At 37.7% G+C, this 13490-nt stretch overlaps 4 protein-coding genes across 8 annotated transcripts; 2 read left to right on the forward strand and 2 right to left on the reverse strand.

Annotated features, from left to right (window-relative positions):
* Positions 1–1501: 1501 nt before the first annotated feature.
* LOC110418207 (UPF0481 protein At3g47200-like) lies at positions 1502–3385 on the reverse strand. Its single transcript, XM_021430867.1, has one exon. It carries the CDS (start codon positions 3299–3301, stop codon positions 1553–1555), a length of 1749 nt encoding a protein of 582 aa, XP_021286542.1. The 5' UTR covers positions 3302–3385; the 3' UTR covers positions 1502–1552.
* Positions 3386–4985: 1600 nt separating this feature from the next.
* ARAD1 (Exostosin family protein) lies at positions 4986–8553 on the forward strand. The gene is made up of 3 exons (XM_021430124.2): positions 4986–6075; positions 6878–7243; positions 8070–8553. The coding sequence occupies exons 1-3, from the start codon at positions 5161–5163 to the stop codon at positions 8256–8258; spliced, it is 1470 nt and encodes a 489-aa protein (XP_021285799.1). The 5' UTR covers positions 4986–5160; the 3' UTR covers positions 8259–8553.
* Positions 8554–8568: 15 nt separating this feature from the next.
* Positions 8569–11119, reverse strand: LOC110417670 (HISTIDINE TRIAD NUCLEOTIDE-BINDING 2). 2 transcript variants are annotated; one of them, XM_021430126.2, is made up of 6 exons: positions 10956–11116; positions 10760–10864; positions 10398–10484; positions 9310–9457; positions 8907–9024; positions 8569–8822 (listed from the first exon to the last, which is right to left on the reverse strand). In XM_021430126.2, the coding sequence occupies exons 1-6, from the start codon at positions 11006–11008 to the stop codon at positions 8755–8757; spliced, it is 579 nt and encodes a 192-aa protein (XP_021285801.1). In that variant the 5' UTR covers positions 11009–11116; the 3' UTR covers positions 8569–8754. The 2 variants fall into 2 exon arrangements, with proteins under 2 accessions (XP_021285801.1, XP_021285802.1); XM_021430127.2 differs by having other exon boundaries at positions 8646–8786; positions 10956–11119.
* Positions 11120–11196: 77 nt separating this feature from the next.
* Positions 11197–13156, forward strand: SRX (sulfiredoxin). Of its 4 annotated transcripts, none has more exons than XM_021430129.2 (5): positions 11197–11384; positions 11614–11765; positions 12204–12251; positions 12419–12512; positions 12615–12646. In XM_021430129.2, the coding sequence occupies exons 1-5, from the start codon at positions 11315–11317 to the stop codon at positions 12635–12637; spliced, it is 387 nt and encodes a 128-aa protein (XP_021285804.1). In that variant the 5' UTR covers positions 11197–11314; the 3' UTR covers positions 12638–12646. The 4 variants fall into 4 exon arrangements, with proteins under 4 accessions (XP_021285804.1, XP_021285803.1, XP_021285806.1 ...); XM_021430128.2 differs by having other exon boundaries at positions 11198–11384; positions 11614–11771; XM_021430131.2 differs by having other exon boundaries at positions 11206–11384; positions 12204–12237; positions 12615–13156.
* The last annotated feature ends 334 nt before the right edge of the window (positions 13157–13490 follow it).

A 13490-nucleotide genomic window follows, 5' to 3' on the forward strand; every position in this document is an offset into this window, starting at 1 on the left:
TTGTGAAAAATGGAGAAATCAAGGTGGAGCATTCCAGCACTGAAGAACAACTTGCAGATATCCTTACTAAAGGATTAAGCAAAGAAAAATTCGTTTATCTAAGAGCCAGATTGGGAGTTTGTAAGCCAGGAACCAAGGAGGTGTTTTGAGAGTGGTTCCTGCCTCAGCATTGAAGCTGTTCACAACATCAACAGTGGGGCTTTGTTAACTGTTAAGTAGTTACTTTATTGTTAATGTTAGAAGTTGGTTGTGGTGCTTAACCACATTTCATGTAATGGGTGGTTATCCCATACTAGGAACCAGACTTAGAAAGTGCTCATCGTGGCACTAATTTTCTGTTTTCTTTGTTGTTTTCCCTAGACTTTAGTTGCAGCTTTTAAGTAGTGTTTTTTGTAAGACAAGTTGGTGTGTGAAAGTTATCATCTTCTCTAATGTCCAGTACCTGATTTTCTTGATATCTCTAATTTTCTTCTTAAAACTCTCTTTATTTCATTTTAATCATCACCAAAGTATGTTTCTTAACAATCTATATATATATATATATATATATATATAGTAAGAGCGAGAGTTAGAAGCTAAATCAGAGTTGACATCATTGTCAAAAGTTTGACATAAAATATGACCTTTCTTCTTCGAAATCAAACTGCTATGGAAAGAAAACTGCATATATACAGATATGCTAGTTTTGGAAATAAATGGACTCACCTTCATGTTGAAGGGTGTCAGAGGAAAAGGAAACTAGCCTTTTTAAGAGAGTGATTAATATAATGCAATGATGATGATCAAGGAATGAGAAATTAGACCAGTTTTTATAGCATTGTCATCACACTTAACGCTGCAGAAATTGTGAACCTTATGACACAGTCAACAGGTCTGCATCGGTAAACTACTAGGAGATACAACACAGGATCACTTTCCAAGCAAAGTCATTCGATATTTTCCTTTGTTAAACCAACAATAAATTTGTTCAATATGACTTATTTTCGTTTCATTAATTATAAAAAAAATTAGTTAGTTGTTACCAACTTTTGGTTTAAACTTTTCCAATCAGTTCAATACATGTTCCTGTCCCATAAGACTTTCTTCTGGAACAATAGCCCGTGTTATTAATTATTTGTAATTGACCAAAAAAAATCAAGGTAGTAAACTGAATCCCAAAAGTGTTACCAATAAATGAGTACTAATTAATGAAACAGCAAAGTTTTCATAAAAAAAATCATCAGATTAATAATCACAATAGGTATTGGTATATATGATGGCTGCTAGTCTGCTACCTTAGAATCAGCCATTGATTCATATTTAGGATTTGCCAGATTGTTTCCAAAGTTCCCAACGTTCAAAAGAAAAAGGAATTCTCAGGTGGAAGACCGTACACGATTGTTTATAGTAGTTAATTTGTTATGATGTACACTATCAACTATGTAATCAAGGAAGGAGCAATTCCTCATTAAAATATTGAACAGATACGTTGCCCCAATGTAAGGAAGAACAACACTTGTAATTAGGAAAACGAAATGATTATTAATGAATGATAACAACAGCAAAAAGTACATCAAATTAAAAGCATCCAGTGATGTCCTATCACAGAATCATCGATTGACTCAGGCATAGAATTCATCTGGTTGTTGCTGAAGGTAAATAGATGGTACACGGGCAGACTCAGGCAATCTACTAGGTAATGGTGAAATGGTTTCTCAAGCTTCTGTGGGTCATCCACATATCCATAGCCAGTCTGAATTAAGGTGAGATAAAGGACTATGACAGCTCCAAAAGTTGAGATCCCAACTACCCAGCTGCTGAAGTAATGGTGCACCAACCTTGCTCTAATCCTAGCATAAATGGTATCATAGTAAGAATTAACATCAGATACCACTTCGTGTAAGTAGGACTCCCTTGCATCCCTTGCTATTTCCTTGCAGAGGCCATTGACTAGTCTTGCCACTTCTTTGTTGTTACCTAAAGAATGGTGGAGAACCCCTTTGTGGTGAAGAAGTTCCACATCATGAGCTGAGTTAATTAGCCCGTCGAAGAAGAACAAGTACGATGTGACATCTGGTTTGCATTGTGGATGGCATTGTTCATAGGCTACCAGGTTACGAAATAGTGTTCCCTTGTAATCATCGATATACAGAGGAGGGATTTTCAGGAACCTTCCTTCAGACCGAACATCCAGTGGAGGACAATTAACACCTTTCTCAATAATGACACCAGCTTCCATCAGCTCGGTCATGGACCGCATCATGTCAGTTTCCGCTCCACTAATTCCCTCTTCTGCTGTATTCATTGCTGCTTTGCTCGAGTCGCTTGTCTTGCTAGTTTTAATTCCTTCTTCTGTTATATTCTCTGCTGCTTTGCGGTAATCACTTGTCTTGCCAGTTTCCTCTCCATTAATTCCTTCTTCTGTTGTACTCTTTGCTGCTTTGCCTGTTTCCTCTGCCTCTGATAAGCATCTTGGGAGGATGCTGAGCCTGAAAAGATCAAGAAAGTGCTGCCTTTCCGCACTTGAGCTGCTTGTCACATCCGAGTCTGACTCCCTTTGCAATAGAGGATTAAAAAAGCGAAGGGCAAGCTCTCCCAAAGATGTCGTTGACTCTCCTGATCTTCTGGTCAAATCAAACAACGTCTGCAAAACAAATAGAGGAAGTTGGTTTTCAAGCATGATCAAATCTCGGCGAAGAGTAGGCAGCATCCATCTTTTAACCGAGCGAGCATAGTGGAAGTTGTTCTGCTTCAACTCTCTGAAGAGCTCGACAATGAAGCAGCCATCAACGAGCATCATCTTAACAAATTTATCCTTGCTATGTTGTTCAGCTTTATCCCAGTAGCACCCACGAGCAACCTGTTCCAATTCTTGCACGGAGTTCATCACTTTGTCTAGTTCAACCCCATTAGGCCGTTTTGGACGAAAGAGGCGGTGAAAGAATTCCCATTTCAGCTCTTCCATTTCTCGTAATCTTCCCTCTCCATGATGGTAAGGACCGATTGAGATGATTCTGGGAGCATAAGCTTCGGGTTGAACCTCACGCATGTTTACGGGGACCCTGTATATGCAGGCGGTTTTTCTCTCTTCGGCAACTTTAATTGCCAACTCCTTCTTCAACAAAGCTCTCCACTTAGAAACTTCATGAGGATCCGCCGGATTCAAATGCTCTGGACCCCAACTTTTGGCATTGCCATGAAATGTTCTGCTCGTCTTCTGCAAAAACAACCTTGTAAGCAAGCTGTGTCTCATTTGGAGATGAAGAAGTAAACCAGGCACAACCCAATGATCAGGCTGCAATTGAAGACGAAAAATTATCATCCATCGAGAAGCGCGAAGTCAAATGCTGAAGTCTTTTTATCAGTATTAAGAAGCACAAGGTCAATGCTGAAAGTCTTGTATAAGCAAAACAATTTCCTCGAAGATGATGAATGATTGTTGAAGGTGATTGGTTGTTGGTCCCACCTTGAATCTTTTCTGAGACAAATAATTGATAGTTTCTGCAACGACTAGGATGAGTTCGTACGATGATTCCTTTCTGCTGATCTTGTGTGTGAGCTTTGTTCAGATAATATAATATCTTATTACCCAACAAGTTGATCAATTAATTTATTGCGTTAGCTGCATATAGTCTCCAAGGTCCCACATTAAGATTCAACAGGTCTCCATTGAATATAGTATCTTATTTCTTCGAGAAATGATTAAGAAATAGTAGTACTAGTGCTTACTTTATTTTGTTTTACTTGAATTTTTTTCGAAAAAAACAAATTAAGAGGGGCATGGCATGCTTAAGCAACAAAGTTACCTTGAAACATGGGATTTGGTTCATTAAATGATAAATTCTTGTACTCAGGATTGCTTCTTTCTTCTTCTTCTTCTTAAGTTGAGCCTTTAGTAGATTGGGCTTATACTGGATAGGGCCTCTTCTTCCTTAAATCATTGTTGCTTATCCCTATCCCCATTGGGTTTGGACCAAAATCTTCTTTTAGGGCTTTCCTTTGTGCTATAATTTGGAGACATATTTCATGGCATATTTAATCAGTCAAATGATACAAAAAGGAGGCTTGATATTAGATTAACAAGTATTTATACATAGTAAGTCCCTCAAATTTACATTGGAGGTGTAAAAACTAGTAGAATTTATACTTATAAATTCTTCTTTTTTGCATTTAAATGATAAAATATATATGATTAAAAATAAATTATTCCCTGGTAAGGTAAATTGTTTTATTATTATAAAAAATGAGTAAATTTTTGATTATCTAAACAAAAAAAAGGTTAAAAATATAAAGCAGTAATACATCCATGCCACCTTGTCACTAGCATGAAGAAAATTGCAATGTCACACATTAATTTTTGCCTTTAAATGAGAGTAATTTGATGTCGACATTAATCAAATAACCTTTCATATTAAAAAGGTCATGAGAAAGGGATAGAGAGTGACAAAATTTGACAAAAAAATGCGACCCTTCTCTTGTGTCTTAATCAATTTCACGTTTTTCTACCAATTAGTGTGACAAACGTCAATATTCGATAGCCAAAAACTCTCAACAACTCTCAATTAATTCACCACAATCATTTCAACACAAAATAATTAATTTTGCCTAGTAGACCACATTAGAAACAAAATCTCGAAATAATCTCATTAATTTTGGTCATAAAATAATAATCTCAACAATATTTCCGTTTCATTTTTCTTAATTATTATTGTTTTTTTCAAATGTCTCAATTTTAAGATTTTTAAAAATCTTACACTTTTATTTTTTATATTAGTTTTTTTTCTCAAATTTTAATATACTATATCTTAATTTCTATAAAAGAATTATTTAAAGATGATGTTAACCATTTTTACATTACCAAATTTATTTAGCAAATATATAAAACTTGAAACATTAATTTTGGTGAAAACTCAAGAAATAAAAAGTTGAAAAAAACTAATAGTTTGAGACAGAAAGAGAAAGAGTAAATTTATTTTTATAGGTAGCAAAAACAAAAACCCTTTGACAATCTGATCTTCTTCTCTTCAAATATATACACCAAATTAAGTTGATGGGCTTTGGATGGTATTCAATGTTGGCGTGATAGTACGTAGCCAAGAGTGAAGTTAGTGTTAAGGAACGGTCCGGCTGAGTCGAGGGCCAGCCGGCCATAATCAAAGGCTTTATAGCTAAGATTTAGGTATGAAAACTAGGAAATCAACAACATCAAGACACCATTCGTCGCCTTCTTCTCCTTCCGTTTCCAATATCGCAACGACCCAACAACAGAATCTTGCTTCGTTTGCCAATATGGCGCGAAAGTCCTCTCTTTTCAAACAGACCCTCATCGCCACCGCCTTCTTCATCCTCGCCATCTACGCCTTGTTCACCACTTTCTTCCACACCCCTCTTCCCGTCGACGACACCGTGTCTCCTTCCGACGACGCTGCCGACGTTTCTTCCGTCGAATTTCCTGAGAGACGAGCGGACGGGTCCGGGTCCGTCGGGAAAGTCAAGGTCTTTATGTACGATCTCCCTCACAAGTTCACCTACGGCCTTATCCAGCAGCACGGCCTGGCGCGTGGCGGATCCCCTGTCGATGACGTCACCACCCTCAAGTATCCGGGCCACCAGCACATGCACGAGTGGTTCCTGTTCGCCGACCTGGCACGACCCGAATCGGACCGCCTCGGATCCCCTATCGTTAAAGTCACTGACCCGGAAGAAGCCGACCTTTTCTACGTTCCCGTCTTTTCTTCATTGAGCTTGATTGTGAACGCGGGTCGGCCCCCAGGTACCGGTTCGGGTTACAGCGATGAGCAAATGCAGGAAGAGCTGGTGGAGTGGCTCAATGGGCAGGAGTACTGGAAGAGGAATAACGGGTGGGATCACGTGATCATTGCGGGGGATCCCAATGCGCTTTATCGGGTCGTGGATCGGATCAAGAATGCCGTTTTGTTAGTTGCGGATTTTGGGCGGTTGAGGCCGGATCAAGGGTCATTGGTAAAGGATGTCATAATTCCTTATTCGCATCGGATCAGCACCTACACTGGAGATTTTGGGGTGGAAGAGAGGAAAACATTGCTCTTTTTCATGGGGAATCGTTATAGAAAAGAGGTAATCAATAGTTCATTACAAGAATTTTTTAAATTCATGTCTTTGTCGAGCAGGTTATGATGTTTGTTTCTATTTCAAATTTTAAGTTTCATTTATGGAACTGGAGGTTTTTGTTTGTTAAGTTTACGAAGCATGAACGTAGTTGGTTTAAGATGTGCCACGAGATGAGCTGGTGAGTACTGAGCACAAAAAAGATGAGCTGGAGTTGAAACTTAGATTTGGAAATCAAGGAAAAACATAGAGTTATGGAGTAATTATTAGCTTAAGCTTGCTTATATCCTGCTATGTTTTATGCAGACTACTGCACATGAAGGCATTGGCCTAAAATCCTTGATTGATCACTCATATTCAACTACTGTTTCCACCGCTCTTCTAAAATCAGGGCTTAATTTGACCACTTCCATCTTACTTAGACCTGTAATGGATGACTACCTCATGCTCATCATCCAAAACTGTTTTGTTTATCATAATTTGCCGTGTTGGCCTAACCAAAGTTTCTACTTTTGCGCTGAATGGTTTTTTTATTTCATCCACAACTATCCTGTTGAGTAGGAAGTTCCTCCCTATTTGCTAGCTTAAATGACTGCTCTTGGACTTTCTGGTTAAGAACTATACTATAACTACTCACAGAAGCAGATGTTAGTTTGAAATCAGAGGCTATTATGAAGCAGATCTCTCATGAAGGACTAGCATACCGTGATATGTTGGTAGTAGTACTTGCAGGATAATCATGTTAGGTGAACCTGTTTCCTCAATTTGATTTTTCGTTTATGGGTTCTTTGTGATGCTGATGTTTTTGCAGGGAGGCAAAATTCGCGATTTGCTTTTTCAAATACTTGAAAGTGAAGAAGATGTCATAATAAAACATGGAACACAATCCAGAGAGAACCGAAGAGCAGCTTCACATGGGATGCACACATCAAAGTTCTGTTTAAATCCTGCAGGCGATACTCCATCAGCTTGCAGACTCTTTGATGCTATTGTTAGCTTGTGTGTCCCAGTGATAGTCAGTGATAACATTGAGTTGCCTTTTGAAGATATTATAGACTACAAAAAGTTTTCAGTATTTGTGGAAACTACAGCTGCACTAAAACCCGGATATCTTGTTTCATTGTTGAGACAAGTATCTGCAGAGAAAATTATTGAATATCAGAAAGCAATGAAAGAGGTTTGTACTATTGGCATTTCCTTTCCTTTTATCTTATCATTCTCATTAAATTACTCCATTATTGAGGAGTAATAACATTTATTTCGTATATAAAATTGACAACCAGAATTTAATCCAACTACACGTTTTCAATATGTATGTATGTGCATTTTACATCATGCATTTTATTTGTCAAATATCTCTTGTTAAAATTGCTTAGAAATGATGTGGTTTTGCTTTCTAAACTCCAACCTTTTGTCTACTCCAGACAGTTACATGTGTCAAATATGGAAATCTGTGTTCTGATTTGCTTATGTTAACTGTTTTTTGGGCAATTTTCCTCGTTAATAGCTATTGGAATCAATCTGTTTCTGTTTCTGTTTCTGTGCATGTGCCTTTCAGTCCCATGTTGTCTGTTGCATATGTAAAAAGCAGAAATATTATAGAGCATCATCCTCTTCTCCTCTTATTTTATGGCTGAGCTATGTATTTTTATCAATTTGAATTACTCTATGTTGCATCAGTAGGTTCTGTAAATTGGACCTCAGTCTGACTTTAACTTTGCACCCCCTATAATCAGCCTCAGAATAGTGGGCTGGAGTCTGGTGGTAAAGTTCTTGTAACAATTCCAGAAGCTGCTATATAAGAAAGGATTATCTTTATACATGTCTGTGTAAGACGAGTAGAAGAGATACTGAGTGTATTGGCGACTGGAGTGTGGTATTCTTGTTTGGTTTTCCTTTGTTCTCATGCATCATTACATAGTTACCAGTGATCACAAAATTACGATTTTATTTTAAATATCTGTGACTGAGTTTTGTTCTCAATTTAAATTTTGTGGATTCAGGTGAAGCGGTACTATGACTACACTGATCCGAATGGAACAGTTAATGAAATTTGGCGGCAAGTCTCACAAAAGCTACCTCTTATCAAACTTATGATTAATCGTGACAAACGGCTTGTTAAGATGGAGTTGAGTGAACCGAACTGCTCATGTCTTTGTTCAAACCAGACAGGAATTATCAGTTCCTTGTGATAACATCATTTTTTGGTGATCCTTGAAGTGCATCTGTCAAAATGGCTGTCCCTGAATATGAGCGAGGCAGATACTTGACCGGACCCTGCCAGGTTTGAGGAATAATTTATGATACCCGTTTGCCTTCAGGGTGGGGTTTTCTCCCACTGCTGATGAGGGTAGTGAAATTTGCCACTGTAGAAGGCTTTCTTGCATACATTGTTGTAGAGTAGATTGAAATTTTGATTATAGTTGTAATTGTAATTGATTTGTACATTGTAGAAATAAAATTATCGGTGATGCTTTGATTCTTTTATTTCAGCCTGCAATCTTTTGATTGAAAAATCAAATTGCATGTAATAGCGCAAAACCCAAATTTCTCACCTCTTCAAGGTGTTAAGATTCGAAGTACACTAGACCAATTCAAGCCTTAGAAATGATAGAAAAGAAAAGGAGAAAGAGAGCACAAGGGAAATTGAAAGCCATGAAAGTTTCAGGATGCATCTGCTTCAACTCTTTAACCAGGTGGCCAGTTCATCTGTCTCCCACCTAGGACATGCAAGTGAAGATGATAAACTGATTGACCTGAAGAGAGAGAGAGAGAGGTATAGACAAGAGAATGAAATGCAAACCAAAGTCAAAAACTATGGAGACAAGATGATAACTCACAGGCACTTGGACCATTATTGATGACAACTCGAAACCCATCAACAATGCCTTCTTTTTCAGCAACAATTTTGGCGGCATAAAGAAGTTGACCCAGAATCTCTCCATGCCTTGGTTCAGCCTGACAAGTTAGAAATAAGGAACTAAAATCAGACTACGCGACAGCAATTTCAATTACATTCTTCAAAGACAATGCAAACGAGGTTTATGGATCTGGTATGCAAATTCTTTATGGGTTCATCTTCCTCATAAAAGCACAGCAAAATATTTAGAAAGCAGGGAAAACCTAATCAACTAGAACAGCAAAATTCACAAAACATGTTCAGATGGTCCAGCAAATCATGCAACACAACATGCAACAATTTATATAGATATAGCAGTATCAATCAATATGACTGGGACACACCTTTCCAAGCTGTGTCAATCCATCCCTAACCTTTGGAATGACTAAAACATGAACAGGAGCCTGTGGATTGACGTCCTTGAATGCTAAGACTTTATCATCTTCATACACAATGGTTGAAGGAATTTCCTTTGCTATGATCTTGTCAAATCTGAATGAAAAGACAAAAAAGAATCAACTCTTAATAAGTAAACAGCATAAACACCTGTGACTCTGTTGAACTCCTAATTCAAGGATTTTAATAGTTTTTTACTAATGTGCACTGATGAACTCTGGTGATTCTGGTGACTTTGTATGGATGGGGGTTTCTTGTGCACTCTGTTTGTCTCTAGTGTATTGTTTTTTACTAATGTGCAGGTGGAAACAAGTGTTCTATGGTATTTTTTGTAAATGTGCAGGAGGTGGAAATTATAATTTCCGATTACTCTGCTGTTGGAGGTATGATACAGGCAGGTGTGAATTGTGATGGTCTGTAGAGATGGGGCTCTATGCTGGGGGTGAAGGGTCTGCAAGAACAGGAAACAAAGTTCTTCTTGTTGTTTTATATTCTTGCTGATCCAACTTTGCTGGCTCCTGCGAGAGGTTCTGAGTTTGTAAAGGTATTTGTATCCTTGGGTCCTGTTTTTGCTCTTTGTACAGTGGGCTTGAGTATTAGTACTGGAAATTTTTGTAAACCAGTACGCCATGGAGGAGCCATCCACAGTCATGGCTGCTCATCCTTCTTTTGTAACTAGGGAACCCTGGTATCTTTTGATATGAAATCTATCATCATAATTAAAAAAAAAAAAGGATTTTAATAGTTAGCATTTAGCAACAATATGTTCTCCCCCTTCTTCCATATCTCATAGAGAAGTTATCAGCATAATCATTTCTTTGTCTACAATCTATATGTCCCTTTTAACACTACAAAGAGCTTGTTCAAAACTTAAAAAGTTATTCCCAATGTTTTTCACTTTTATTCTTAAAATCAAATAAAAGGGAGATGAATTTCCATATGTCATCAAAATCCATAAGATTCAACAAAATAATATGTAATAAATTCCAAGCTGGAACTGGAATTTGAAACCAAACCAGGGTATTATAGATGATACATGGTTGGAACTCCACTGTCAGCATTGATTGCAGCTGCCTTCGCTGCAGCCTCTTCATCATGTGTAGCACTAGCACGACATAGATATCTACAGAGAGTGATTCAGAGATATCAAGAAAAGGCCATTGGAAAATTGGCAAAGTTTTGTAGTTTTTCTTCACTTCACTTCACTTGTTTGCTAAACCACAAAAAGAAAATAGAAAACAACAATTTGAAGCCTAAGTGAACATTCTTTTCACCCCATTTTCTTTGATTAGCTAATAGACAACAAAAGCAATAGCAATCCAGCAATTGAATGCTGAAATAACAGAACTTTCCTTGTCTACACCAAACCAAAAGAAGGGAGGGAAACGAAAATAGGACCTCCGTGAGTGATTTGCAGTTAGAAAATTTATAGAACTGGGATAAGAAGCGATTCCTGGTGAGGCTCTCACTCTTGCAACAATCCTTCCAGCCCTTGCATAATCACTGTCCAAATCAAATACCCAGAATCAATATTCTATCACTATATACTTACAGATACACAGAAAATGAAAATAGAGATGAGTCATAAGAGTACCGAAGAAGAGAGAAAGAGTTGACAGCAGCCATAGATTTTTGGGCTGATATCATTTTTCTGTTTCTCTCAAATGTTTTACTAGCTGAAACTGTGAAAGTGAACAAAAGTAGTCGGCTTGGCGAACTGGTAGAAGTGATTTCTGATGATGGGTACTCTCTGATCTGATCTGGGCCTTTGCATTTCTGGGCCAGTCCAATTTGTACTTTAAAATCATACAAGTTTGAAAAAGTTCGTGTGGCTCTGATTAAAATCACGTTTTTTTCTACGGATGGGCATTATCTCACACTTCACTACATATAACAAATCTTTCAAGATTGAATTTTTAGATTGAAGAACATACAGAGAAAGGCTGGACAAAAATGGCCAACTTTGTTCTGCAACTGCCAACCAGCAACTTGAGAAACTTCTCTGTTTATGCTTCATCTAATGGTACCTTGCCTATTTCTGTTTTCTATGTTAATAAAGATGGATTCTTTCTGCTTTTTCCAACATTTCTGCTAATATTGTATCTGCTCAAAAGTAGTAGCCTTTGGGTTACTGATATTGGCATGAACGAATAAGTAGTACTACTATTAATTTTATGAATCTATTATGTATTTTGTGCTTGTATTTGATTGGATTCTTGCTTGGTTGAATGCTTGAATTGAATGAAAACTAGGGGCTCCTCCGGGTACTGGTTCACAAAGTGGGGGCCCTGTGATTTTGGAGCTTCCGCTTGATAAGGTCAGGAGACCCCTCATGCGCACCAGAGCAAATGATCCAAACAAAGTCCAGGAACTCATGGACAGCATTCGAGAAATTGGACTTCAAGTACCTGTAAACCTTTTCCATTTTCTTGTCTTTTGTAGTAAATGAAGTGGTTTTGAGTGCTTTAGATATGGCAGAACAGTCCTTGAATACTCTCATACTAGTTCCCAGATTATGAAGAATCACCTGGAAAATTTGATCTTTTGGTGTTATGATTTGTTTTGTCTCTGATTTTGAGTATAAGAACTCAAATCCTGACAAAATTGTTCACCAAAAAGAGCATATCCAAATTGGCGACCATCTTTTCAAAAGATAAGAAGTCCAGGGGTACTTTGAGCCTGCATTTTAAGATGCAGAAGGCTTTGATAGTATACATTGATGATATACTAGGATTTCCGCATGAAACTTTCATGACTTATTATTTGTGCCTTGATCTTGTAATTCTTGAACTACTATTTGTTGAACTTAAAACCCTTTTCCTGATAATCAAATCAATTGCAGATTGATGTGCTCGAAGTTGAGGGAGTTTACTATGGTAATGTGTTCAATGTACTCATATCTTGCTTCTTCAACCTGCCAGTTCTTGGCTACTTCTAATCCACAGATACTAAATTGGAATATATCAATATATCATTGGCTTCAATGTTTGTCTCTGTAGCTAATACCTTCGAGACTAGAACTTATCATTCTCATTTCTGTACATCCCAATTGTACAGGTTTCTCCGGTTGTCATCGTTATGAGGCTCACCAGCGCCTTGGGCTCCCAACAATCCGTTGCAAAGTTCGACGTGGAACCAAAGAAACTCTCAGGTTTCTGTTTTCTCAGTTTTTGCTCGAGTCATAATCAGCCTGTTCTACCTTTCAACCTCAGTGGACAACCATGTTTGTTTAAACTTTATCTTCATTTTGCAGGCATCATCTTCGCTGAGTGGTAGTATCTGCTTCTTAAAAGTGCATACACAACTTTGATGATGTTAATCAGACAGTATATGCACTTCTCAGCATTCTGCAAGTGCAGTATATTCTCAACCTATGTCATTCTTGCTCGAGTTTGTAGATTACCCTGTAATCGATAGTAATATACAGTTTTTTATGAGTCTCGAATATAATTAGAATCATACCTGCAATGTTATGTTTAAGTGATCATCAAATCCATGGCAGTGGATGTATATAAGTTTAGTAGGTTAAGTAAAATAGCTAGAGTTTTGTCCCTGGCAAGTACCATTGATCCATGCTGTGAAAGGAAAATTGGATTACGCTTTGAATGGCGGGAAACTGTTTGAACACTCCTCCCCCAGACTTTCTTGGGAGCCTTGAACTGAAAATTCGGTGGCCCTCTTTGCCTTCTGCATGCTGCTTTATTCATTGAACTTGATTAAATGTGTCCATGGATTGATTGACAGTAGTCAGGAATAGAGCAGAAGATCTGCTATCTATTATTTTTTTTTGCTCAATCAGAGAAAATATTCAATTAATCATCCCAGAAGGGAGAACCTGCTATCTATTAGTAAGTTCTTTCCCTCAATGTGTAAGACCTTAATTCTTGTTAGAAGCTTCAACCAAAAACTCTGAATCGATGCATAGGTACCCGTCTTGCACCCACTCTGGAATGCTAAATGTAGCTGTGAAATCTGCATATGATGGAAAAGGCCTGAGGGATATCACATTTGTTCCTGTTACAACTGGAATCGAAAAGGGCATCAAAAGCTTGCATGGGATTCATCAACTGTTGACATCTTTTGTGTCACGGTTTTAGAAAAAAGTCTTGAATTCCACATTGATTGTTTA

Source organism: Theobroma umbraticum, unplaced genomic scaffold, assembly GCF_002168275.2.
Source record: "Theobroma umbraticum cultivar Fairchild unplaced genomic scaffold, ASM216827v3 scaffold_50.0, whole genome shotgun sequence".
In the NCBI taxonomy this organism is placed as follows: Eukaryota; Viridiplantae; Streptophyta; class Magnoliopsida; order Malvales; family Malvaceae; genus Theobroma; species Theobroma umbraticum.

Bases quoted from the DNA above. Each gene is read 5' to 3' on its own strand.
- SRX (XM_021430128.2), top strand. From the start codon at position 11,315: ATGGCCAACTTTGTTCTGCAACTGCCAACCAGCAACTTGAGAAACTTC. The intron at 11,385-11,613 runs GTACCTTGCCTA...AATGAAAACTAG, and splicing joins TGTTTATGCTTCATCTAATG to GGGCTCCTCCGGGTACTGGT. The intron at 12,252-12,418 runs GTACTCATATCT...CCAATTGTACAG, and splicing joins ACTATGGTAATGTGTTCAAT to GTTTCTCCGGTTGTCATCGT.
- LOC110418207 (XM_021430867.1), bottom strand. From the start codon at position 3,301: ATGATAATTTTTCGTCTTCAATTGCAGCCTGATCATTGGGTTGTGCCT.
- LOC110417670 (XM_021430126.2), bottom strand. From the start codon at position 11,008: ATGATATCAGCCCAAAAATCTATGGCTGCTGTCAACTCTTTCTCTCTT. The intron at 10,865-10,955 runs GTACTCTTATGA...TGATTTGGACAG, and splicing joins AACTCTTTCTCTCTTCTTCG to TGATTATGCAAGGGCTGGAA. The intron at 10,485-10,759 runs GTCCTATTTTCG...CACTCTCTGTAG, and splicing joins ACTGCAAATCACTCACGGAG to ATATCTATGTCGTGCTAGTG.
- ARAD1 (XM_021430124.2), top strand. From the start codon at position 5,161: ATGAAAACTAGGAAATCAACAACATCAAGACACCATTCGTCGCCTTCT. The intron at 6,076-6,877 runs GTAATCAATAGT...ATGTTTTTGCAG, and splicing joins GGAATCGTTATAGAAAAGAG to GGAGGCAAAATTCGCGATTT. The intron at 7,244-8,069 runs GTTTGTACTATT...TTGTGGATTCAG, and splicing joins ATCAGAAAGCAATGAAAGAG to GTGAAGCGGTACTATGACTA.